At 41.7% G+C, this 26,161-nt stretch overlaps 1 protein-coding gene across 1 annotated transcript in view; it reads left to right on the top strand.

Moving 5' to 3' along the window:
- The first annotated feature begins 919 nt into the window (after positions 1–919).
- Positions 920–26,161, top strand: part of LOC126336977 (zinc finger protein 569-like) — a 30,919-nt gene continuing 5,677 nt past the window's right edge. The window contains exons 1-2 of the mRNA XM_050001205.1: positions 920–1,431; positions 18,743–18,970. Coding sequence (XP_049857162.1) covers positions 1,332–1,431; positions 18,743–18,970 — 328 coding nt within the window. The 5' untranslated portion in view covers positions 920–1,331. The remainder of the gene's footprint in view (positions 1,432–18,742; positions 18,971–26,161) is intronic.

Here is a 26,161-nt window from a genome sequence, read left to right on the forward strand (position 1 = left end):
ATAAAATCGCATGTCAGTTCTAGTATAATATATTTGTCCAATGAATACCCGTTTATCCACTGCATTTCTTCTTGGTGTAACAATTTTAATGGCCAGTAGTGTAATAGAGAAGGAAGGAAACTGCTAACAGTAATAAATTAAAATCTTAACAACAATTTTTATTCGTGCTATACAATAAAGAACAAAAGTAGCTGATCTGACGCCTATATCTACATAATGTGCCTTTATCTGCTTGTAGCCCTTGAAAACGGACAAGTTAAAACGAAAAACAGAGTTGTTTCAACTTATTCATAATGCCCAAATGATGGTACGATCATCGATTACAATATGACTTTTGAGCCGAGTTTCAAAAAATTGGCATCAGTTAGGAGAATACTGGTGACTTTTTGTAATAATCAACCACTTTTCGAGAAGGGTAGGGAACATAGGACGGAGAGAGGTTTCTTTTATTTGCCTGCTTAATTCAGTATTTTGATTATACGTTTCTGGAAACTGAGGGAATCAACATTTTTCAGCATTTGTATAATTTCGACGTTTGTCATGGGAAAAAGTAGGAACAAACAACCGGAAATCGGCTATTTCAGAAACCGGTTATTTTAGGCGGTTTTAAAAGTTTGTTAATCTGACGTGGAATAGAAATGGTTTAATAAAAACCGGTCGTTTCAGTGATAACTGCCGTCCTAATTTCTTGTCAGACACCCCATGGTGCTTTGGGTGGTTCTTCACAGTCGTAGACCAGGCGGGCCCAGTCGGCGACGTAACGAGTTCTGAAGACATATTTGGAAGCCCCCCCAAGTCACCTGATACGGCTGTGCTAGGGCCCGTGCAGCGAACGCGGGGGGCAGGCGCTGTTGTGGGGTCCCTAAAAATAGACCAGCTGCTCCGGATCTCTGCGCACCCGCCTCGCACGAAGCATGCCGGCGACGCTGAAGTTCTTTGCTCTCCGCCGCCGAAATTTACGCAAGTCTGTTGGATGTTGCCGCCTGCGGTGTGCGGAACTTGTGAGCGCATGCCTAAAGCTGCAACTACGCTTCGCCGGTGACAGCTGCGAGGGGCATCTCCCCCAAGCCAGCGTGCTCCCGGCTCTGATGTGTTATCGATTGGCCTCAGCAGGCGCCGCTCTCAGAAGCGTCAGCCTCGGCGACGCAAGTGCATTTCGGGCAACTGCGCCGCGCGCACACTCGTCAGCTGTGTGAGGCCGGCGTAAACAAATGCCGCTCGTATGCAGGTAACAGGGGCCCATCTCCCGCGGCATTAGACACATGTGCTTTTACAACATGCGGTGTGTTTGCGCAGTGCTTCATGTGTGATTCGCAGTCAAGAAAACAGTCATGGCGATTGGGACCGAAGCAGCTGCCGGCTACGGCGCAGAGCCTTCGAGACTGAATGTTGATGGGGATGGCGTACGCGATGCTTCCTTGCCCGAGAAAGGTAAATCCCGGCGAGTAATAGATGACTGTAGAAATAGTAGCTTCGTTAAAGAGTCCCGTAAGCGTACTATTGCGTTCTTTATATGTAACTAGAATTTGTTGACAGATGTTAGGGATATTTTTGGTAGTACTCACCATATTTTATTTTTATCTGGGAGTCCAAAGCGTTTAAGAGACAGCGCGTCAGGTCAGTACATTGACGTACAGACCTAGCAGTATGTACAATACAGTTATTAGTTTTACGAGCACACTGTCACAGATGGCATTAACAAATAAATGAATAAAATTTAGGTTGTAGTTCTAGTCTGAAACGCTATTCTCGTAGAAATCAATAAACCGTATCTTTCGTTTACTATTTGATGATAAACTGAAGCAGTTGTAACGCCCAAAAATATCAATGAAGTCTGTCGAGTTGCAGCTTTTTTTTTTTAAAAAAAGACTGAGTATTCCTTATGAATAGTAGAAATGTTGTCAGCCTATAAGCGACAATCTCGAACAATTTAAAACGAAATGTCTGTTAAGGACATTGTTGGCAGAAGTAAAAAGGTTCTGTGTTTGAAATACTTGTGTACTGTGGGGAGGAAATGGCTTCCTGGCTTCGAGGGCTGTGTGTGTGTGTGTGTGTGTGTGTGACGCTAAGATTATTATTGTTTTTGTTTTTTGCCGTGTTCATTTCTTTGATGCTAGTAATAATATAGGTGATTCGCAACAAAAATCTTCCACTGAACACATGCCCTTTTCTTAACCGTATCCGACATACAGCTGTTTGAAAATCACGGGCGTCAATTGAATGTTCTTCTTCACCAGAATTCAAATGCGAATACAACCAAAGCGACATTAGGCTACGTAGTGTTGTCTTTACTGACCATTTCAATGAGCACCTCACTTCGCTCGTATTTTACGTGCATGTGCTGTAGTAAATAAAGGACCGTGCAGACGAGGTCAGATCAGCAACACAGCAGCTCACTATAAGAGCTGCAAAGTACCTTACGGAGTTGATGATAGGGACTTTTTGAACATATTTTGTGAGGAAATGTTTACAATTAAACAAAACATTAGGTTCAAATGGCTCTGAGCACTATGCGACTTAACTTCTGAGGTCATCAGTCGCCTAGAACTTAGAACTAATTAAACCTAACTAACCTAAGGACATCACACACATCCATGCTCGAGGCAGGATTCGAACCTGCGACCGTAGCGGTGACGCGGTTTCAGACTGAAGCGCCTAGAACCGCACGGCCACACCGGACAGCAAAAAACATTAGGTCACATGTTTCATTTGCTATCGCCTACATTTGCCCTGTTCCCCACTGTTGTCATTAATTCCTCGGGACCTATTAAGAACAGGACATACGTTGATATGACTTTTTGGTTCAGATTCACTGTCATCCTCAAAGCATGTACAATTCCTCGTGACTCGCCCTGTATAGGCCTGCATGTTATGCGACAAACTTGATACCAAACGCATTTCTTCCTATAGTCACTCTTGTTTCTCATACATGTCACCTAGTAACAGACTATGTTAACCATTACAATGTTGCAGTGCACCCAACAAGTGAAATTGAATAACTCCATTTACGCTTTCCCTGTGTGTAGCTCGAGTAAACAAAAACTCGACATTGATGCTGCCTTCACAAGGCGAAATGTCTTTTGTGGAACATTGTGTTTATGCCTTACACATAAACAACAAATGCTAACGAATAATCAGTAAAATAATGTGATCGCCAGGTATTATCTGCTTCTGGACGGCAGCTGTAGTGGGCCGTTGGTACCTCAAGACAGTGTTGGAAACAGAAAATTACGTCATGACAAATTCAGTAGACGTGTTACGGTAAGGTATTTTAGTTACCAAATCCCACAGATTAATCTTCAGGACCTTTGCTGGATGGTGAAGAACATCCACTGCGGTGTCAGTGAGACATCTGCTCCCTTCATTTTGATGTAGATTTACATATCAGACAGGTCATTTCGCTGTAGTGAAAAACACGCAGACATTACTCTTCTGTTTATAAAAGCAACTGCTCATCTGTTGCTTGCCGTATATTCAGTCTTACGGGCTTCATACGAATAATTTTCCGAGGTACTCTGATTCCTTTATGTGAAAAGCTGATCTTTATATTTAATACGGACGTTTCTGCGGGGATTACTCCGTCTGTTCACTCATACATGTGGCCATTGTGTGCAGGAAGAAGAACCATGAGGGATGAAGAACGTGCCAAGATATACCGTAACGAAAGACAAGGAAATCATATAAACTTTAGCTCTGTGTTCACCATTAGGTTTTCTTGCTATTGCACTGGCCGTGTTTACAGATAAAAATTACTTCCTACAACGGCCCCCCTTTACGCAAAACAGTTATTTTATGTAGACCCAAACATGGTTCATCATCTTTGTGCCATCCTCAATAGGTTTTCTTTATTTAAATCTGTATAATTTGAATATGTCTTATGTGATAATTAATCTACGAAAATTAAACGTAAAATAGTTTTCATTTGTTGTTGTAATTGCCTTAATTTTACGTTATAGGATTTTGCAGTACCCTCTGCATGTTAACGTTTATTGGTGGTAGCTTCTTATCTGCAACTACATTTGTTAATGTGAATTTGTCCGCCCCGGTAGCTGAGTGCTCAGCCGGCACGGTAGCTCAGCGTGTTCGGTCAGAGGGTTAGCTGCTCTCTGTAATAAAAAAAACTGAGTGAATGGATCAATAACGAACTTCAACGTCCGCCACGAACAATTGAAACGAACAATAACGAAAAAAAAAACAGTGGTCAGCGCGACAGACTGTCAATCCAAAGGGCCCGGGTTCGATTCCCGGCTGGGTCGGAGATTTTCTCCACTCAGGGACTGGGTGTTGTGTTGTCCTAATCATCATCATTTCATCCCCATCGAAGCGCAAGTCGCCGAAGTGGCGTCAAATCGAAAGACTTGCACCAGGCGAACGGTCTGTCCGACGGGAGGCCCTCGTCACACGACATTTCATTTCAATGTGAATTTGATTGGCCTATTCAAGAAATCTTTCAGGCATCAATTTGAAATAGTCGAGATACATAATGGCTAATGGACAGGGATTGGGAAACTGTATATCCACAGTACGAGTAAATTTTGCCCGTGAGTGACTGCTTCGCGAGCCTTTGAATTGCGTTCATTGACGCCCCACTTTGCTGTTTTCCCCATTGGTGACTACTAATTTACAAGCAAGAAGTTAACGTTTACCACTTACACAGTGCTACGTCTCTTGCAGATCTGATGGAACGTGAAGCGTAATACATGTGTAAAAGAATGGGGACATCGAATTAATGTAGAAATCCAACATTTCTGTAGACGAGTAAGTATGTAGCCTAGGAGTATTCTAGCTGACAGCGAAGTAGTAGTGCTCTTAATGTGATCCACGAATTCCAAGCGAGTTCAAATGCTCAAGAGCGGCAAGGACGTCAGAAGACCGCGATAGAAGTGAAGTGGCAGGTTACTCGCTGTTTGTCACGATGTTACGGTTAGTGCTCTCAGAGGCTCTCGAAGAGGCTTGAGCCTTCCAAAGCCTTCGTCGAACATTCTGGGTTTATTAGCGTTCAAACTTCCTGTGACGCGTTATTTTTGGCTCCCTTCATCACGTAGCCCCCAAGGAAGCGAATGTCTTCATCTCACCCCAGATGAGGATAAAATATTAGAGTAGGGGAGAAATCTCCTTCCCCTATTATCGAACGCTAATTGATTTGATTTGTTTTAGCACAAGTACTTAACTACGTATTAAGTGTCAAATATAACAGTATGTTCCCCTATAAGCTTGAAACACGTATCCATAATCCTTCATGTTCTTCTTGACATTTTTTGAGCATGTCCCTTGTTACAGAGCGAAATGCATCCTTTGCAGTTCTTCGTTTGTAGCATAACGACGTGTAGATACATGCGATTTAATGACTCCCAATAACGAGTTGTCAGATGTGATGAGATCAGGACTTCTGGTGCTCATTTCAAGAAAACAGGTGTTGCTGATGAACCATGATCTACCCACCGTCCTGGAAAGTGTTCATTTAGGAGCTCACACACTGAAAAGAGCATAGTGAGGAGTCACTGCGTCTTCCTGCAACCATAAGCGTTCCATGAGGCCACATTCCTGAAGCTGAGATATTAACAATGTTTGTAACATGTTAAATAATTTGCGCCATTCACAGTCCCTCCAAAAAGCATGGTCCAAGCAGATGTGATGTCATCGCTGCCCACATCATTACGTGAGAGTTCTTTTCTAATTCGACTGTGCAATCGAGAATTCTCTGTGGCCCAAACGACAATATTTCTAGCACGTGAACCATGATAAATGGCACATTTATCTGACAACATAATCTTGGCACGGTTCACTGTACTTCGAAAGTGAGTTAATAAACTTGGCACGCAAAAAACGCACCCATTCCGGTCTGTATCCGATAACTGTCTTTACGAACGTCTGTCGAAAATGTCTAACCTTAAGGTCCTTTTTCATTGTGATCTCGCATTGTTGTTCTCGGTATACCGAGTTTTGAAGCGCGTATAAGTGTCGCCCTCACAGGAGATAGTTCTGTCGAAACTCCGGCATACAGTTCTCGTCTCATTCCTTCCATTCCTCGGCCTGTATTCAATATTGCCAAAAGCGAAAGCTCGCCTTTTCGCGCTAGAGCCTTATTAAGTCTTTTCTGGAATGCTTCCATAATCTCTTAAGTGTATGGCCTGTATGTTGTCGGTCGTGTATCCACACACTTGCCACTAAGCTTTCCTCAATAGTTTAAGTGTGACGAATCACATCTGCCTTTCCACACAAAATTTGTTTCGAGGGTCTAAGAACGACTACGCCAGTCTTCTGTGATTAATTGGTGATTGCTACAGGCGGTTTCTTTGGCTGCAGTAAGATATAAGAGGTGCTTAGCCAAGTTCTATGGATATTGTCAGAGAGGTCTAAAGTTGTCTGTAGGCTTAGCAGCATTACATCGTACAAGATCGGCGTGACAGAACTAGAGAAATTTCCTCACACTGAAGTCCGTCTTACACCAATAACTTCCTGTCAAAATCGACTGCCCGTCATGAGTGCGTGTCACTTGCTTCCATGTAAATTGTGGTCACTCAGCCGGCAACCATGTCGCGCGTGCGCCAGTGATGTAAGTCATCAACTGACTGTGCCGAGTGTGGAGTTGGGTTGGGGTGTTGGGGTTGTTTGGGGGAAGAGACCGAACAGCGAGGTTATCAGTCTCATCGGATTAGGGAAGGACGGGGAAGGAAGTCGGCCGTGCCCTATCAGAGGAACCATCCTGGCATTTGCCTGTAGCGATTTAGGGAAATCACGGAAAACCTAAATCAGGATGGCCGGACGCAGGATTGTTCCGTCGTCCTCCCGAAGGCGAGTCCAGTGTGCTAACCACTGCGCCACCTCGCTCAGTGAGTGTGGAGTTTTAAAACCTTGAGTGTTCTGCAGACAGGGGCAGCGAGGACTGTTACGTTGTCTACTAACATCAAAGTTAACCAACACTAGCCCTGCTCACTCAAGCTGTAAGAAAGGATTTTGTGCTTTTGTGTCTTCTAGTCCTTATTTTATTGTTTGCTTTGTTTTCGTGACACATTCCAAAGGTTGTTCTCCCACAAGAAGGATGAAATATCTGTAAGCAAAAGTTATATACGTTTTTATAGCGCCTATACAAAGAAAAACCTTAGGCTACGTATAAATAAAACATGAATTTTTTAATCAAAATAGCTTCACTACCGCAAAATTCACATCTGTTTAAGGGAAAAATGATGACACTTCTTTTCTATTGTTTGAGTTCTCAGGAGTTTGGAGAATTTAGCATGTGACGATTCTCAACAACGCAACAATGAATTTTGCTTTGATAGGTCACATATTTTGTTACCATAGCTCTTTCCTACATTCTGTTGTTACATTTCGCGCTTTTCACCAGAAGGCTTGCACCTCATGAACAAACTTTCATAGTCCAGGTGCCGAGCTGCACAAGAGAAGTAAAAACCAGAGGCGCTGCATTAGACTCATTTGCCAGACAAGACCGAATCGGGTTCCCCTATGTCAGTTTCTGCTAATAATCGTGATACACACTACACAAATCTTGCACTTCAGCGCTCCAAATGTTGACTTGTATCGCTTGGGCCTTAAACCAGTCCTGTTGCCACGAGTTGTCACATAAGACGAGAAAGTCTCTCGTTTATAATGGGCTGTAGTCATAAGGCAACAGACACGTCCGCCAAACCGGTCTAAATAGTGCAGAAATAATACTTCCAGATACCTTTTCCTATACACGAGGTAGAATCCAAAATTTTCGGGGCTGGTGCTGCCATCTGGAAAATAGGAGTAGTATCTTTGCACCGCTAGGTGGCAAGAGCTGCATATCGGATGAGTCAATGTGCGGAGTGACATTTAACTGGGAGGACGTGTTGCTTATCCACAGCCATTTCCGTGAAACTCTGTGTTTGATGTGTGGCGATTTGACGATGGATCCACAACAGAACAGTGCATGTGTATCAAATTCTGTGCGAGTCTTTGGAAAAGTGCTACAGAGACCCTTGCAATGATTCAACATGTGTTTGGGAGACAGAAAATGAGTCGTAGGCGTGTGTTCGATTGGTATGCTGAGTTCAGGGACGGCTGTACAGACGTCGAAGATGATGCTCACACTGGAAGGCCCGTTAGCCTCACAGCGCAAGACATTGCCAGATTTCAACAACTAGTTCGTGCGGATCGACGTCAAACCATTGAAGACCTTGCAGATGAAGTGAGTATTCGTTATGGGACATGTCAACGAATGTTGACTGATGAATTGGGCATGCATCGTGCTGCCGCAAAATTTGTGCCAAGGATCTTGACTGCTGATCAGAAGGTGCACAGCGTGTTGAAGTGTGCACTGACCTTCGTCAGGCTGCATCTGATGATCCAACCTTCTTGTCACGGGCTATCAAACCGAGCGAGGTGGTGCAGTGGTTAGCACACTGGACTCGCATTCGGGAGGATGACGGTTCAATCCCGTCACCAACCATCCTGATGTAGGTTTTCCCTTTTTTCCCTAAATCGTTTCAGGCAAATGCCGGGATGGTTCTTTTGAAAGGGCATGGCCGATTTCCTTCCCCGTCCTTCCCTAACCCGAGCTTGTGCTCCGTCTCTAATGACCTCGTTGTCGACGGGACGTTAAACAACACTAACCTAACCTAACTAACCAACGGGCTATCACTGGCGATGAGAGCTGGATTTATGGTTATGAGTCAGAGACAAAGCAACAATAGTCCCAGTGGAAGAGCCCGGCTCTCCAAGACCCAAAAAAGCGAGACAGGTGAAGAGCAAAGTGAAGAGCAAGATCATCATTTTCTTTGATACCAAGGGAATTGTGCACATAGAATTCATCCCACCTAACCAAACAGCGAATTCTGCATACTACTGTGACGTTTTGTGACAGCTACATGAAAATGTGTGGCAATGACGACCTGAACTTTGGCGTCAAGGGAACTGGCTGCTGCATCGCGACAAAGTGCCCGGTCACACGTCCTTGCTCACCAGGACCTTTTTGAGAAAAAACGACATAGCGGTTATACCCCACCCACCATACTCGCTGGATTTGGCACCTTGCGACATCGTGTTATTCCCAAAACTGAAACTCAAGTTGAAAGGCCGTCAGTTCGACCATCTAGAGAGGATTCAAGAAGCATCGCTGGCAGTTATAAACACCCTCAAAGAACAGGACTTCAAGAAAATGTTTGAGCAGTGGCAGAAACGCTGGCACCAGTGTGTACATGCAAATGGGAACTACTTCGAGGGTGATGGTGACAATTAGTCCAAAGGTAATATTTCCAATAGATGGCAGCACCAGTCCCGAAAATTTAGGATAGCACCTCGTACCATAAGGTCTAGGCCATGTCCAGCAAGGGCAGGAAGGCATGTAACCGACTCCCCCTTACCAAGGAAAAAAATATATTAACTGAATTCTCATTCTGCCTCGCATGACCTGGGGCCTGGAGTATTTTCAGTATCTTGGAAGACGAATTGCAACTTGAAGATAGCCATTAAAAAGGTCTATTTTCGTCGTTGTTAAATACCTGTGTAATACCAACTTTTCAATCATTTTGTTGAAAGAATAACACCTATATTTTTTGCTTTCTTTGTGAGCTGGGAGGGGGTGAGGTGTGGCCCCTCCTTACCTCATTGGTATGGGCACCCTGGATCATAATTAGGCAGCTAATCACAAAATACATGTGTCAACCTGACTTACCAGGTGGTAGGCTACACACTAACGTGCACTGATGAGACAGAACACTATGACCACTGTCCACCGCAACATTGGACGCCTGGTGTTGCAGACACCTGTCATGGCGACAAAAATATGTAAGCAGAACAGACATGGATGGCTAATCACCCTAGTGAAGATGCAGGCTGCAAATTAGGAAATCCATCAACATAAGATACTTTGATAAAGGGTGGATTATTATTATGCAGAGCCTGTGAACGAGTATCTCAAAATCAGCAAAGCTGGTTGACTGCTCTCATGATACTGTTGTGAGCATCTATGGAAAGATGTAGGACAGTGGACGCCAAGTGGTTGGATGTCAACGACTCTTCACAGAATGTGGGGTTTGGAGGCTTTTTGCCGCTGTAAAGTAGGATAGATTGTGATCTGTGACATCTCTGCCAAAAGATTACAATTCTGGTGCATGGACAAGTGTTTCAGAGCACGCTGTTCACAATGCATTGTTGAATGTGGAGCTCCACAGCAGACCATCCCTACATGTTCACCTTTTTATCCAACATCATCAATTGTGATTGCAGTGGGCATGTTACCATTAGGATTCGACCATTTCTCAATGGAAACGTGTCAGATCTTCGAGTGAATCACATTTTTGCTACAGTAGGTTGATAGTAATCTCCACAAATTCTATCATCGAGATGAATGGTGGCTAGAAACATGCAGTGCAATACAGACACAGGCTAGTGGGAACAGTATTTTATCATTGTGTTCGCCGCTGTCTGCAAGCCAGAACAAACTTTTTGTTCATGTGTCAGTGACAGATGAACTGTTAATCGTGCAACTGCTAAAGGGAGACATTCTTCTACTGCATCTGCTAAAGGGAGACATTCCTCTACCCGTGTATGGGAGCTGTGGCAGTAATTAAAGAGACACTGACAACTGTGAACCACCTGCATCCCTTCATGCTTGATGTCTTCCCTGAGGGTGATGTCATCTTTCAGCAGTATAACTGTCTGTGTCTCAGAACCAGAATTTTGTTACAATGTTTTGAAGATTATAGTGAACTCCCGTTGATGAGTCAGCGACCAAATTCGCCTGACGTAAATCCTATGGAACCCATCTGAGTCACTGTCGGGTGCCATCAATCAGTGGCCTGTTAAATGGCAATTACATGACCTGTGTATAGGAATCTAATGCCACATACGTCCACATACCTACCAACAAACTGTAAGATGCCTGATATGCAGAATCAATGATGTCTTTCATCCCAAGATGGACAAACAAGCTATTAAGCAGATGGTCATATAGTTTTGGCTCCTCAGTGTACATAATCATTTCCTGCAAACTCTTTAACTGCACCATGTGCTCTACATGTGTGAGAAAGGCTGTCCTTGTGTGATTGCTGTGTCTAGAAAAATTAATGTGGGTAAAGCTTAGTTTGTAATGCATGTCAAGCGATCCACACCACTCTGCAAAGTACCATGTTTCAATTGTTATTGTCAAGTTGTAGATATACTATATCATGGTGTCAGTTGTACAGGCTGTTGGTATGAAGGCTGTGGTAACCCGACTGTTACTACACCTGCTGCCCACAGTGGACGTAATTTGGGCCAGTACAGCAAGTATAGCCTGCACTAACATTCAAATTGGCATGCATATAACTGATTGAGGTGGCTGCCAGGGCAGCTCGGTCACTGAAAATCATCACCATGTCTCCAGTGCATACATAGCACTACCCCAGAAACACCTGCCATAGATAATACCTTTATAAGGACATACATGAGCCTCTGACCCTCAGTTGTTAAAGGTGATATAGATGTGTTCACTACTTTCTTTGTATTCTTGTTGATTCCATTTTGTGTCCCAATAAATTTTTGTCTCTTTTGTGGCTATGTTTTTCCTTGTGTTCCTAGTTAGAACACAAGTGCTGATGAGTGAGGACCAAAGTTTCCTGTGTTTTGGATTCTGTGGTTTTTCTGATGTGCATTTCTTCCATGGACGCTTTACTCCAGTCACTTCTGCACCAACAGCAGGAACATACAGCCTTTTTGAAATGGTTGTTGGCTGTGCTGAATTAGGCTCAGCTGCTTGTTGTTCATCCACTGCCGTTCACCATCTATAATGCATCTGTGAAAGACTGATGCGCTTACGATATGTGGCTTCACCACCATTTCAGGGTGTTCCGAGTGGTCAACAAAGAAATTTTTAAGGCACTTTCCTTATCATACCCCTCATATGTGTCACTACCAGTGTGAATCAGTATCACTTTCTTTTGATGATACATGTAGCTTATTGCCCACCTATCAACACAAGTGTGTGCATGCAATTGCTACATGTGTTGAATTCCATCAATGTTTCAAATAGCTGCAGCAATCATATTAAGCTTGGGTGGCTGAGTTTCACAGCCTCAGTCTTAAGTGTTGGTATGTTGTAATTAAGTCTCAGGAGCCTTATATGGATACCATGGGCAGACACATGATCATTTGTTTGGCTCAAATAAGGAGGTGTCAACGTGCCCTTCAGTTTGAGGACCCTATGCTGGAATAGGTTTTGAATATTGCACAGCTGATCCAAGTTTCCTACATCATGAGCCACCAATGAAAGGCTTGGGGTGGTGTTGCCATTGTTGATAGCACACATCCTTGATGCATGAAGCCCAGCGAGCTGGGGGAAGAGGTAGCTGCAGTACAAACAAGCCAACTGGGCCAATACAGACAAACATATAAGTGGCAGCAGAACAGTTGAATGCCACATCCTTCATGCACATCTTGTTTCATACAACATGAGTACCCCAAGCAGTGGCGCTCTTGCCATAAATGTAAACAAAAAAGAAGTCACATAGCAGTGATGTACACCAGGAAAGACTTCCCACAGTTAGCATGCATTGAGCTTCAGTCAATAAGCTATAATAAACAGCAGATTCCTGCAGGCTACAAGTCAGTTGTCCATTCTGTTCCATACTTGGTGATAAATGATGCGAATACTGAAAATTTGTTTGGGTTTGATGCTTCCCTACTTTTGGTTCTGCTGTTGCAGATGCAGTGCATCTGTTGTCAGACCAAGTGCCTTATCAGGAACTGAATTCCTCGTGTTTTGAGTCTACAGATCTGTTTGCTCCAGGGTTAGGCTGTGCAAACAGTTTAACTCCGCCCACCCCTACTATTTTTTGGGGGTGCAGCCAATGGTAGTAGCTTTACGTGACCAGGTCAAGATGGAACTGGATCGTTTAAATTCATTGGGAGTAATTTGACTGATTTCCTCAAGTGAATGGGCTACACCATTAGTGATTGTAAAGAAGCCATCTGGTCAGCTTTGGCTCTGTGGTGACTTTAAGGTCACTGTGAATGCACAGTCACAGACACTTAGCCCGTGCCTTGCGCAGAGGAGACGCTCACAAAGCTGGTGGGAGTCAATTCTTTTCAAAAATCTACTTGGATGAAGCCTATCTCCAGATTCCATTGGTTGAACCATCGAAACAATTGCTTGTCAGTATACACCTTTTGGCCTCTACTAGTATCAGTGACTAATGTTTAGGGTTGCTAGTGTGCCTGCCATCTTTCAACATTTTTTAGAAGAGATGATGATGGTTGTGCCTCATTGCATTAACTATCTCAATGATATCGTCATGACAGGCGTTACCATGGAGGATTACATTTGTAACCCCCGTTCTTTGTTTACTATTCTACAGACTGTGGGCCTTAAATATAATCTTGCCAAGTGTCACTTTTTCCAGCCTACTATTATTTATTTGGGTCATTAAAGTTCCCAGCAGGGTGTATGCCCCATGGAACATGTCACCTCCATTTACAGCTTTATCCTATCTGTCTAATCCACTAGAATTTCAGGTTGTTCTCAGCAAAGTGGCATACTATCACAAATTTATTCCCAGAGCAGCTGCTATCACCAACTATTCGCAACTCTTGCATTGGGAAGCTACACTTGTGAGTGTGGTTTTTTGCAGCTTAAGGATTATCTTCCCTCTGTGCTGTTTCTTCTGACATTTCAACATGGCAAGCATCGGTTTCTGGTTGCAGACACAGTCTGGTATGTGGTGGGATTAGACCTGGCCCATCGTCCTTGAGATGGCTCTGAATATCCCATTGCCTCTGCATTGAAAACACTCTGCAACGTTATTCTCAGGCTGAAAAAGAAGCTCTTGCTGTTGTCAACGCCTCTCCTGTATGGTGCAAAATTTCATTTAATTACCAACTATAACCCCTTGGTTTCCTTGTTGGATCCACTGGCAGCCTTACCAGACAAATCTGCTCACAATCTTCAGCAGTGGACTCTATTATTGTCCCAGTACAATTATGAGATCAATTTTCATCCCACATCGCAACATGTAAATATGGATGCTCTGTCCTGGCTCACTGTGGGCCCCAAGTCCTTTTTCATCCAGGGGAAACAAAGGCAAGGCAAAAGGCAAGGCACACTGTGGATGGCTCTATCACCATTACCCATATTGCCTCTGGTGTGCTGGCAGAACTGGTGCTTTGGCAGGTCATATGCATGATACAACATTAGTGAATTGACTGCCCTCCTGGCAGGGAATTGACCTTCTTCAGAATTTTTATGCATTGCACCATTGTCTTTCCCTCTTTTACGGTGTTACTCTCCTGTCTGTGGAAGGATGCACTCCCTATGTCATTGTTCCAGTGAGTCTGTGGTGAGAGGTCCTCCATTTACTATATTAGGGTCTCTCACAAAACTATGGGTTCACTCCCCTGTGTTGAGGTCAGCAAGTGGTGCTCCACTCTGTTTTCTTGTCGCGGCCAATACCCACACAGCTCTGGGAAAAAGGCTGGTTCTCTAAACTTATTCAATGGTATTTTCTGAAAAGATTGTCATCCTTCTTGCAAGGATTTCTCAAAAAGCTCACAGAGCATGTCTGTAGCACACTCTTACTGGCCAAATGGATCAATAACAAATCTAGTGATACACTTCTGAATTCCTTTGATGTCTTCCTTTAATATGACTAGGTTGGTATCCCAAACACTTGAACAGTACTGCCGTGCAGGCCACACAAGTGTTCTGCATATTCTCTGCTATATAGGTGTTGTACTCTTCTGCAGATCTCTCCCAACTAACTGTAGTCAGCCATTAGCCTTCCCTTCAATTGACCCGATGTATGCATTCCACCTTCATGTTCTTTTGCAACATTATGGCCAGATATTTAATCCAAGTGAGTGAGTCAAGCAGCGTACTGTTAATACTGTAACTGAATATTACTGGGATGTTTCTCCTTCTCATCACCATTAACTTACATTTATCCAGATTTATAGGCTGATTCATGAACAATGGTGGTTTGCATGGGTCAGGCATGGATGGGGATTCCAGTATTGCCAGTTCCGAGTGACAGCTGTAGTATGCTCATACACAAGTTTTGCACCTGAAGAAAGCAAATTATGCCTCTCCCCTGCTTACGTAGGATTTTTCAATTACTTCCACAATCGGCTATGACAGCTTGCAACCAATGGAATAAAAATTCACTAAATTGCTCACAGTGGTCACATTTAATGTTAGCATTGGCTATAACGTTCACAGTACAGTGCCCAGAAGTCAGAACTATGTTGAATGCTTGTCATAGGTGTGCAGAACAAGTCTAAATTCAACTGTCATCACCTGTGACTCCAACTACAGCAGACTGACAGTCTATGTACCAAATAGAAATTATACTGCCACAGCCATGATGCTCTAACCTCTGTTAGGGATTGAAAGTCACATAGTTGACATTGGTAGGAAAGTATCATCTACATTTTTATCTAGGAGATTACTGTTAAATAGTTTCAGCTGTGAAATGGAAAATTAAGGCAAGAATCACTCTTACATGGCCTGGAAATTATGGCATCATCTTTCTTCAGTTAAGTGAGAGAGCATCTGTGGACAACTGACACTTGAGAAATCAGTGTGAGTTAAAGTTCTTATATGCCAATATTTTCTTACTGAATGAAAAGATGGACTTTTTGGAAATAGGAAGTGAAATTCAAATAACAAAAATGAAACATGTTTAACAGAACAAAAGTTAAAAAAGAATAATATTATGACTGAGATTAAGAGGCAAAAAGTATCTCTTAGATTACTCACTGTTTATACTTACAGGCAGTTCTGTTGTCTGTTCTACAGTGATGTAATTAGAATTATTAAGGTTGATAGTCATTCATTCTTTCACACATTTAGTTCTGTGAATCTCGTCGTGAAGGATAGCCTTCAGAGATCTGGAATGAGTCAAGTTATGCTCTAACAAATAGAAGCAGTCACCATAGACTACTTCTGTAAAGTATACTAACATCAACCTATAACTATAGTTGGAGTCACGAATGATGGCGGTCAAGATCAGGCTTGTTCCGTGCATCTACATCACACTTTCTTTGACAACCAATGAGCGTTCAGCAGTGTTCTTAGTGCTGTGTTTTGAATGTTGGAGTCAATGCGAGCATTGTAGCAAATTGTTTAGTGACTTATTCTTCCATTTGTTGTGATTTGTCACACCTGACTGTAGTGTTAAGCAACAAATTCTCCACAAGCAAGCGAGAGATGTAATTAGCAGTATACACACTTTCTTTAAGTGCAGAGCATGTGTAGGCACTTACTGCAACCATAACTTGGATATGGCAACAATTCAATCCCTGTCTGTGTCTTGAGCTCTGCGAACCACCATCGTTATGGATCAGACTATAGTGCCAATCTAATCAGACTGATAATTTGGAACTTACATCTGAACTGCTTTGCTATTATGTTTTAATCTGATCTGGTGGCTATCACAGACACTTTGAGCAGTACTCAAGGACAGATCACACAAGAGTTCTGTATGCAGTCTCTTTTATAGGTGTTCATTTCTACAGGTCTCTTCCAACTAACTGTAGTCAGTCACTCTTCAGTTGACTTGACAATAAAAATGAATTAAACAATGTTTTAATTTTGCTAGTATATGAGGTCTGTTAGAAATGTGTCTGACTTTGCAACAGCCAGGTGGAAACCATTCAGAAGATTCAAATAGCTTTCGGTGACAATGCTATGGGCATCACATAGATTACTGAGTAGTACAACCTGTTTAAAAACAGCTGCACGTTGGTGGAGAGAGAGCCACACGCTGGTCGGCCATCAACATGCTGAAGTAACCAGGCCATTGCTAAAGTGAATACTCTGGTGATAAGCGACAGTCATGTAATTATCAGAGAAATTGTAGAAGAGGTGGGCATCAGCACTTTTTTGGCACATTCCATTGTGACCAAAGATTTGGCCATGAAGAGAGTGTTGGCAAAATTTGTCCCAAAACTGCTGATGACAGAGCAAAAGCCACTTCTTGTTGAAGTCTTGCAGGACATGCTGGACTCCACAAACAGTAACCCTGACTTTGTGAACACCATAATCATTGATGTCAAGTCCTGGGTATACAGGTACAACCCAGAAACCGAATCCCAATCATCACAGTGGAAGTGTTCCTCATCACCAAGACCAAAGAAGGCCCACAAAGTGTGCAGCAATATCAGAGTGATGCTGTCTGTTTCTGACTCCTGCGATCTGGTACATTATGAGTGCGCAACATACGGTCAAAGAATCACGAAAGAATACTGGGATCTCCTAAATCACCTACATGATGCTGTGATCACAGGAGGCTGAACTTCTGGTCAACAGGAAATTGCCACCTCCATCACAACAATGCTCCGGCACATTTCTTGCATTTCATTCAGACTTTTCCAGTGAAAAACCAGATTCCTGTGCTTCAGCAGGATCCTTGATCTCCTGATATGGCCCCTGCAGCTTCTGGCTGTTCCACAAACTCAAGAGGCCTTTGAAAGGAAAGCAATTTTAGATGAGAAAGGACACGACAGATGAGCTAAACCCCATTCAAATGAGGCTTTTTTGGCATGCTTTCAACAATGGCAGCACTGCTGGGAGAAGTGTTAGAGTCCCAAGGGAACTACTTTAAGGATCCTTAGGCGTCCAACACTCCATGTAAGCCAATTTTTCTCCCCAGCCAAATGTCAGATACTTTTCTGACAGACCTCTGATAGTCAAAAACAGCCCTTGTGCAGCCACAGTCTTTTTCTTTTTATCTCAGAAGTGCTGAGATTTTTGTTTATCGAGAAAGTATTGGCATTTAACATGTGAACCTTCAATTCATACTACCTATTTCTCCAGTATTAAGTTGTCTCATAGGTGCTGTCTTACTTATCTGAAGGAATGTGATGCGATATTTTCCTTAACATAAAGCATTTGCTATGCATTTATATATTAGGAGACAAGTAGCTGCTTTACAAAAAGCCTCTACTATCCTTCCTACAGTACTCGGCTTCTGCTTTTAACTATTCGTCAACAATGTAGTGGCAAAGTTAAAACTTGTTGTTTAATTTGAACATTAGGGTTTAGCAGAATTTACATCCTCGAGTCCCAGTATTCTTATAAAGTATAAGGGAGTGGCTAATGCAGTAGGGCTACAATTTAGCAGGTTTTCAGTTTCCAGACTGATGTCTATTGTCTACATATTCTGTACTTCTTGGTCAGAATGCAAAACTCCGTCTTGGACCATAGACAGAGACGCACAGTCTACATGGAAAATGTCTGACTTTTGATATTGTGGTTCTGATGCATACAGTTAATCATAGAATCATTCATATTATTAACCACAAATGCCATTATGGAGTATTATTGGCATTAGATTTTAAGTATCCCTGGTTCCCTGAAAAGGCTCTTGCCAGATGTTCGGCTGTCAACTTTCTTTCAGCATTCTTACTGAACACTCTTGTACAATAAATGGTACCTTTTTGACATTAGCTATATTGTTCCAGAGATTAGGAAGTATTCTAGAATTGAGAGAAAGTAATCAGAAAATCCTCTCTGCAGGTCAGTACAAGAACAAAGATTTATTTATTTATGTATATATAACAACATTAAATAGCAGACACCTGACTAACTGGAGTAAAATAATGAGTAGGTTTTCTGCTCATACTGAACATTACCAAATGAAACAAGAATGATTATGAGTTCTGGAGACCATTTTCACACTTGAGAAATTGCAGCACCAGTTTAAATCATCTTGCCAATAAAAAGTCAACTCACCTTTTCATCATTGGAAAATTTATCCTAAAATAATGTTTTAAATCTTTTCAGAACTCCATCAGTGTCCCAAGTGCAAAAAGGCATTTGCACATGGACAGATTCTGCAGCTGCATATCAGAGTCCATGAGGGAGATGGGCAGAAAACTGAGGACTGTACACAGGTAGTGACTGCTGTACATGAGCCAGGCCAGAGCACTTCCTCTGCAGCAATACCCCACCCCATGCAGCAGCAGCAGAACCAGCATCAGCAGCAGCAGCAGCAGCAGCTGGGCCTTCCTCGTGAGTACAGGCCATATTTTGTTTCACAGGATTAACGTGACACTATAGACTAAGGCAGCAGTAATGAGATAGTTGTACTATTGTAATATCAATGATAGACAGGCTAGAATGATTTTGTTATTTGTCAGTTCTCACTGAAATGGACATCATTATTAAAATTAAAATTTTTAGTGATCAGTAAAAGTTTACTTTGCAAATGAGATGAGTTTTCAAAGTACATACACCATGTGATCAAAAGTATCTGGACAGTGCCAACAGCATACTTTTTCATATTAGGCGCATTGTGCTGCCACCTCCTGCCAGATACTCCATATCAGTGACCTCAGTAATCATTAGACATCGTGAGAGAGCAGACTGGGATGCTCCGTGGAACTCACGGACTTTGAATGTGGTCAGGTGATTGGGTGTTACTTGTGTCATATGTTTGTGCGCAAGACTTCCACAGGCCTAAACATCCCTAGGTCCACTGTTTCTGATGTGTTAGGGAAGTGGAAATGTGAAGGGACACATACAGCACAAAAGCGTACAGGCTAACCTTGTCTGTTGACTGACAGAGACTGCCGACAGTTGAAGAGGGTTGCAATGTGTAATAGACAGACATCTATCCAGATCATCACACAGGAATTCCAGACTGCTTCAGGATCCACTGCAAGTACTATAACAGTTAGGCAGGAGGTGAGAAAACTTGTATTTCATGGTCGAGTGGCTGCTCATAAGCCACACATCGTGCTAGTAAATGCCAAACAATACCTCGTTTGGTGTAAGGAGCATAAACATTGGATGATTGAACAGTGGAAAAACGTTGTGTGGAGTGATGAATCATGGTACACAATGTGGCAATCCACTGGCAGGGTGTGGGTATGGCAAATGACCAGTGAACATCATCTGAATCTGCCAGCATGTATAGTGCCAACAGTAAAATTCGGAGGCAGTGGTGGTATGGTATGGTCGTGTTTTTCATGGAGGGGGCTTGGACCCCTTGTCTTGTGTGACACTATCACAGCAGCTTCTTGCTTCCAACTGCTGAAGAGCAATTTGGGGATGATGACTGCATCTTTCAACACGATCAAGCACCTGTTCATAATGCATGACTTGTGGCGGAGTGATTACATGACAATAACATCTGTGTAATGGACTGGTCTGCACAGAGTCCTGACCTGATTCCTATTGAACACCTTTGAGATGTTTTGTAACGTCGATTTCACGTCAGGCCTCACCGACTGACATCAATACCTCTCCTCAGTGCAGCACTCCTTGAAGAATGACCTGCTATTCCCAAAGAAACCTTCCAGCATCTGATTGAACATATGCCTGTGAGAGTGGAAGGCTAAGGGTAGGCCAACACCATATTGAATTCCAGCATTACTGATGGAGGGCACCACAAACTTGTAAGTCATTTTCAGCCAGGTGACCAGATACATTTGATCACATAGTGTATATACTTTACATCAGTACAGCTTACACTCGTATAAAAACTAAAATAATTTTACATCTATTAAAATTCTGTTAACTTATACATACATTTGTCACATAACAATTTTTCAAATTGCTTTTCTAAGGCATCTGATTGTGGGATAACTTGCCATTGGGGAAGCATGTAATAAGATAATATGATTTCCACAGTATAATATCTTTGATAGGTTTTTAGAGAACTGAACATACTGACGACAGCTTCATAGTATGTTTACTTTCTTATAAAATTTACTGGTGACAATCAATAACAGTTTGAAAACATCAGTAACATTAATAAATACAATACTAGATGGAGAAGTGACTACTGAGTATGGTACAGGTAGGGTAAGATGGTTAGTTGTTGCTGGGTCTTCAGTCTAAAGACTGGTCTGATGCAGCTCTCCACACTAGTCTATTCTGTGCAGTCCTCTTAATCTCTAAAAAACCACTGCAACCTACATCCATGTGAACTACTTATACTACAACCCCTTATGTATCAGACACATAGGGATTGTGAGCATAAGAGTAGAATAATTACTACACACACAGAGGCATTCAAACAATCATTTTTCCGATACTCCATACGTGAAACTGGTACAACGGGATCTACCCTCTGCCATGCACCTCATGTTGGTTTGCAGAGTGTAGGTGTAGATGCAGAACCTTCTTACTGTAAGCGAGCTGTGATCTCACTATACAGTTTTACCCTCCCCCTCCCCCATCTCTCATCCTGCCCCCCCCCTCCCCATCCCCCCCCATGATCCCTCTTCTGTTACCAGATTGTTATTTCTTGATGCCTCAGGATATGTCCTATCAACTGATCCCTTCTTTTATCAATTTTTGCTCTAAATTTCATTTTTCCCTTATTCAATTCAGTACCTCCCCATAAGCTATTCAATCTATTGTTGTAATCTGCAGCATCTTTCTGTATCAACGCATTTCAAGAACTTCTAGTCTCTTCTTGTATAAACTGTTTAGTGTCCATATTTCTTCTCCATTTGGTGCTACACTCTAGAAAAATTCCTTCAGAAAAATACAGGCTAACAGTCATATTTATGTTAGTCAAAAGTCCTTTTATTGTTTTGTCTATCTATATTTTATATAAGCACTATCATGGATAGTGCTTACTTGAGGTGTAGTCAAGGACAGTGCTTACGTATGGTGCATTTTTACTGAACAAAGATAGACTTTAATGTAGAGCAAAAATACTGTTAATATCGTCTTTCCATCAAAACTGCCCACATACTTAAGATTGTCATGAGTGATTTTTTTCTGCAAGAACATTGTCTATGCACCAGGAAAGCTACCCCACAGAATAATAAATATTCCAAACATGTATGAAATAATATATAATAGGTGATTAATAACACTGTTGTTTGTTAACTATGTGCTTTAATTTATACATGTCATTTGTGACATATGTGTATTTTATGTTAATTATGGGCCCAAGTGAATTACCATCAGTAATACAGAACAAATAGCTTTCAGACAAATGCTTTGGAAAAGACTTCCTAAAACTGAAAATTTATGGCAAATTGTCTTTTGGCTTCTGCCTCAGGTTCTTTGGCCAACATTTATTTGATGATTTTTCTGACATTTCACCAGCATGAGTGGTTGGCATTATCAGAGCTTCATGCTCCATTTCTCCAGCCCACCACCAGCAGTGGGGAGTAAAGCTTTAACAAAACCTGGCAGCTATGCTTGTGTAACATCAGAAAAATCATCAAATGTCAACTGAAGAAACTGAGACAGGAGTCAACAGGCAATTTGTTAACAAGTGGCCATGAAATTGAAAATTTATATAGCCTATTTGACATTAACAGATCTCTCTTTGTCCTGGAAGAGCATTTCATTTCATTCTATTGCCACTTTATATTTTATATCCTCTCTGCTTCATCCATCAGTTATCTTTCAGCTCAAATAACGAAACTCGTTTACTACTTTTTGCATCACATTCCCTAATACACTTCCCTGACATTGCCAGGTTTAAATAGGCTACATTACATTACCCTTGTTGACATTCATATTATAACCTCATTTCAAGACACTTCATATTCTGTTCAGCTGACCTTCCAGGAGCTTTGTCATCTCTGAATGCATTTAAATATCATCAGTGAATCGTACAGTTGGTATTTCTTCTCTGTGGACTTCAATTTACACTCCAAATTTATCTTTCTCAATGAACAGAGTGAGTAACTTAGTGGCTAGCCTGCAACTCCATTTTATTCCCTTCTCAACTACTTCTTTTCTTTTATGCCCTTCAACTAGTGCCTGAGTTCTGTATAAGTTGTAGATAACATTTTGCTTCCCATATTTGATTTCTATTACCTTCAGAATTTCAAAGAGAGTGTTCCATAAATACTGTCAAAAGATTTCCCTAAATGTAAAATGGTATAAATGTAGATTTGCATTCAAACATAAGTTGCATGATTAGTGTTGCCTCACTTGTTCCTTCATTTCTCCAAAACACAATTTTACCTTTCTTCTGTAAAATAATTTGTGTTAGAATTTGCAACCAAGGTGTGTTAAACTGATTGTATGGTAATGGTGATAACTGTCAGCACCTGTTTTCTCTGGATTTGGAATAATTACATCTGTCTTTAAGTCTGAAAATATTTCAGAGCTCTTGTTCATTCTCCCAAGGATCTTGGTAATTCTGGAGAAATGTTGTCTACTCCAGGTGCCTCTTTTTGAATCAGGTTTTTCAGTGCTCTGTTGGGGAATTACTGTGAGAGTTGGGGCAGCAGTCATTGCAACTATTTTTTTCTTGCAGATATGTGAGCAGATCACAAAGAGTGGTATCTATGTCAGTGAATTGCTGGAAGCCCTCGAGAATAGTGCCCTTCTATACCATACAGTGGTGTGGTAGATAGGAAAGTTTTAGCAAGTACATACGGCAACCAGTGATCAGCAATCTGTCATTGTGCTGACCAACATGGCACACACTGCAATTGAACAGCTCATGGAGGAAGACAGATGATGGATGCTACTACAGTTAGAGAGGGCAATTGGCATCGAGAAACCCACCATTCACAGAACATTTCTGACAGAGCTGCAGCTACACAAAATCACATCATCGTGGGTACTCATGGTGGGTACCACATGAGCTGATGGAAGTTTAACAGTGTATGTGGTATGGAATATTGTCTGACAACCTAGCACACTGAGAACAGAATGGTGACCAATTCCTGTCATGAATAATCACCATCAATGAATGTTGTACTAGTGCATATGAATGGGAACTCAAACATCAGCCACAGAGTGGCAACATGCTGGATCACCAAGGTGACAGAAATTCCGTCAGAGTCCTTCCTCCCATGAAACTGATGATCTTGTTGTGTGTGATCTCAGGGATGTCATTATGTGCCACTATCTTCCACATGACAGAAGAGTGAGTGCAAAATACTACAGGGACTTCCTGGTGTGACGGGTACCAAATGGCATTTGGGAGAATGTCCAAATCTTGTGGACAATGCAATTGTGCAGCATGACAATGTAAAAGAATACAAAATACAGTGTGTGCAGTGAGAGCTGCAATGCTATGGATGGAAAGAACTGGAGTGCATGTCATACTCTCCTGATCTTTTGCCCTGTGACTTTGATCTCAAAAGAAAGGTAAAGGAATTACTACATGGTAAGCAGTTTGTGACACTAGAAGACATTGCTGACACTGTGAGACAGCAGGTGACTCATTTCAGACACAGTGTGGTAGATGGTGACACAGATGGTATTCAGTGCATACCACATTGGCAATTTGTGGTGAATGTTATAGGGTACTAGCTTCAGGGCCTTTAGACCTAGTTCTGTGTGTCATCTGTCTGTGTTTTATGCTGCAATCATTTTACATGATGAAATCAATAATGTTCTTACACTACCTTATTTAATATGTGAGGCACAATGTTTACATATTCTTCAATGTCCACTCATGTCATTCCCATCTCATCTTTTTGTTTGTATGTGCCTTATTTTCCAGGCAGGCTGGTATCTGTATGGAAAAAAAGGTTGTTGCAATGCCTTATATCCCAACCCTCATATGTTATCTACCATTTCCCAGTCCCCAGTGGTGGATGTCTTGCTGGCAAATTTAAAATTAAGTGGTAGATGTAGAGTAATGACTGACTGATTGTAATGGGAGAAATTGATTTTGTGAGCTGGTATGTTGTGTGCCATTTGTAGATGCTAACTAAAGTTGCAAGCTTTTTGTTGCCATATCATCACCAGTGGCAAAGGCTTGGGTAGTCAAGAGTTGTTCTGGAGTAGTATCAGTGCTTAGGTAAATTCTGTTATTTTAATTACCATTGTTCAGAACATGTGATCAGTCACACCTGCTAATTATTGTGGTGCAACAATGTACAGTCACTGTGCACATGTGCTTGGAATTCCTCATTTCACAAAGGTGCTCACACTGTGCATTTTTTTCTGGAAGCACTGTTAGTTGGGTACCATTTATTCAAAAATATGGGCCCCATCACTTTTGGTTGCCTACAAATCATGATCAAAATGCTACATGTAGTTTTTGAAAATAAAATCTGGACTGCAGATAGTGTAATTGTTTTGGTCATCTAAATGGTCCAGTGTTGTGTTGTAATATGGTCCTGATTTTGGTACACTCAGGACTGTGAACTGCCTTAAGGGGTAAGTGGTCTTACATGCTCAGCCTTAGCAGCCTTATCTCATGCAATTTTGTTCACCATGTTTTTGAAGGCTATGCATGTAGATAATTATGCTTCTTTATATACACTTGATTTTTGTGAGCTACAAGTGCAAAGAGGGAATTTAGTTAGGACGTGTAGTATAAAGTAAAAGTGATTGGATGATGGCTAGTCTCCACTAATTAAATGACAAAACTCAACCAGCTACTTCAACTGAATTCTACCAGGAATGACTTACTGGTGGGCATTACTGTAGGTACAGTCCAATGCAATGACTAAAAGCAAATTGTATTAATGGGTAAGATTGCTCTACAACAGATTGGCCGCAGTAGAACTAGCCTTCTGTAATCACAAATTATTTTTGTGGGCACAGCTTTTAACAGTTCACTTTCTTTAATTCTTCACTTGTTTTTCCTCGATGTCGACGTACTGGCTGAAAAATGGGTTGTCTACTGTCTACTGTAAGTGATGTAGCCAACAGATGCATAGTTGCGTTCCACAGTCTTTTACTTTCAATGTTCACAAGCCTCCAATATTACACAGTTGTATGGCCAGTGCACTATTATTTAACTTTTGATAAGCCTCATTAATAGGTTGCATGTGAACATGTATGAACAGTAAAAACCTAACCACAGTGTTCACAGTTCTTGAAAAATAAACAGATACATATGGAAACAGACAATGTCATTGTTTTTACACAATACAGGTTCCTCATCTGAAACTCGGCCATGGACTGACTGCCTTGGGACCAAAAATTGGGCCCTTATATATCCTCACATTAATAGGTGCAGAAAATGCATATTGTTCGATGTTTAATTTATAGAAATCACATTTAAAATTTAACTCTTTGAATTAAATGAACACATCAAAAAATTTGTTCCTTTTAACAGTTTCTTCTACTACAAGATTTAGTCCTAATTATTTGTTTAAATGATTAAATTAACAAATATCATTATGCAAAAATACTTTTGATAAAACTGTCAATTACTTTGAAATTAATTAAGGGCTGGCTTTGGTGCAAATGGCTCTGAGCACTATGGGACTCAACTGCTGTGGTCATTAGTCCCCTAGAACTTAGAACTACTTA

Source organism: Schistocerca gregaria, chromosome 1 (genome assembly GCF_023897955.1).
Source record: "Schistocerca gregaria isolate iqSchGreg1 chromosome 1, iqSchGreg1.2, whole genome shotgun sequence".
NCBI lineage: Eukaryota > Metazoa > Arthropoda > Insecta > Orthoptera > Acrididae > Schistocerca > Schistocerca gregaria.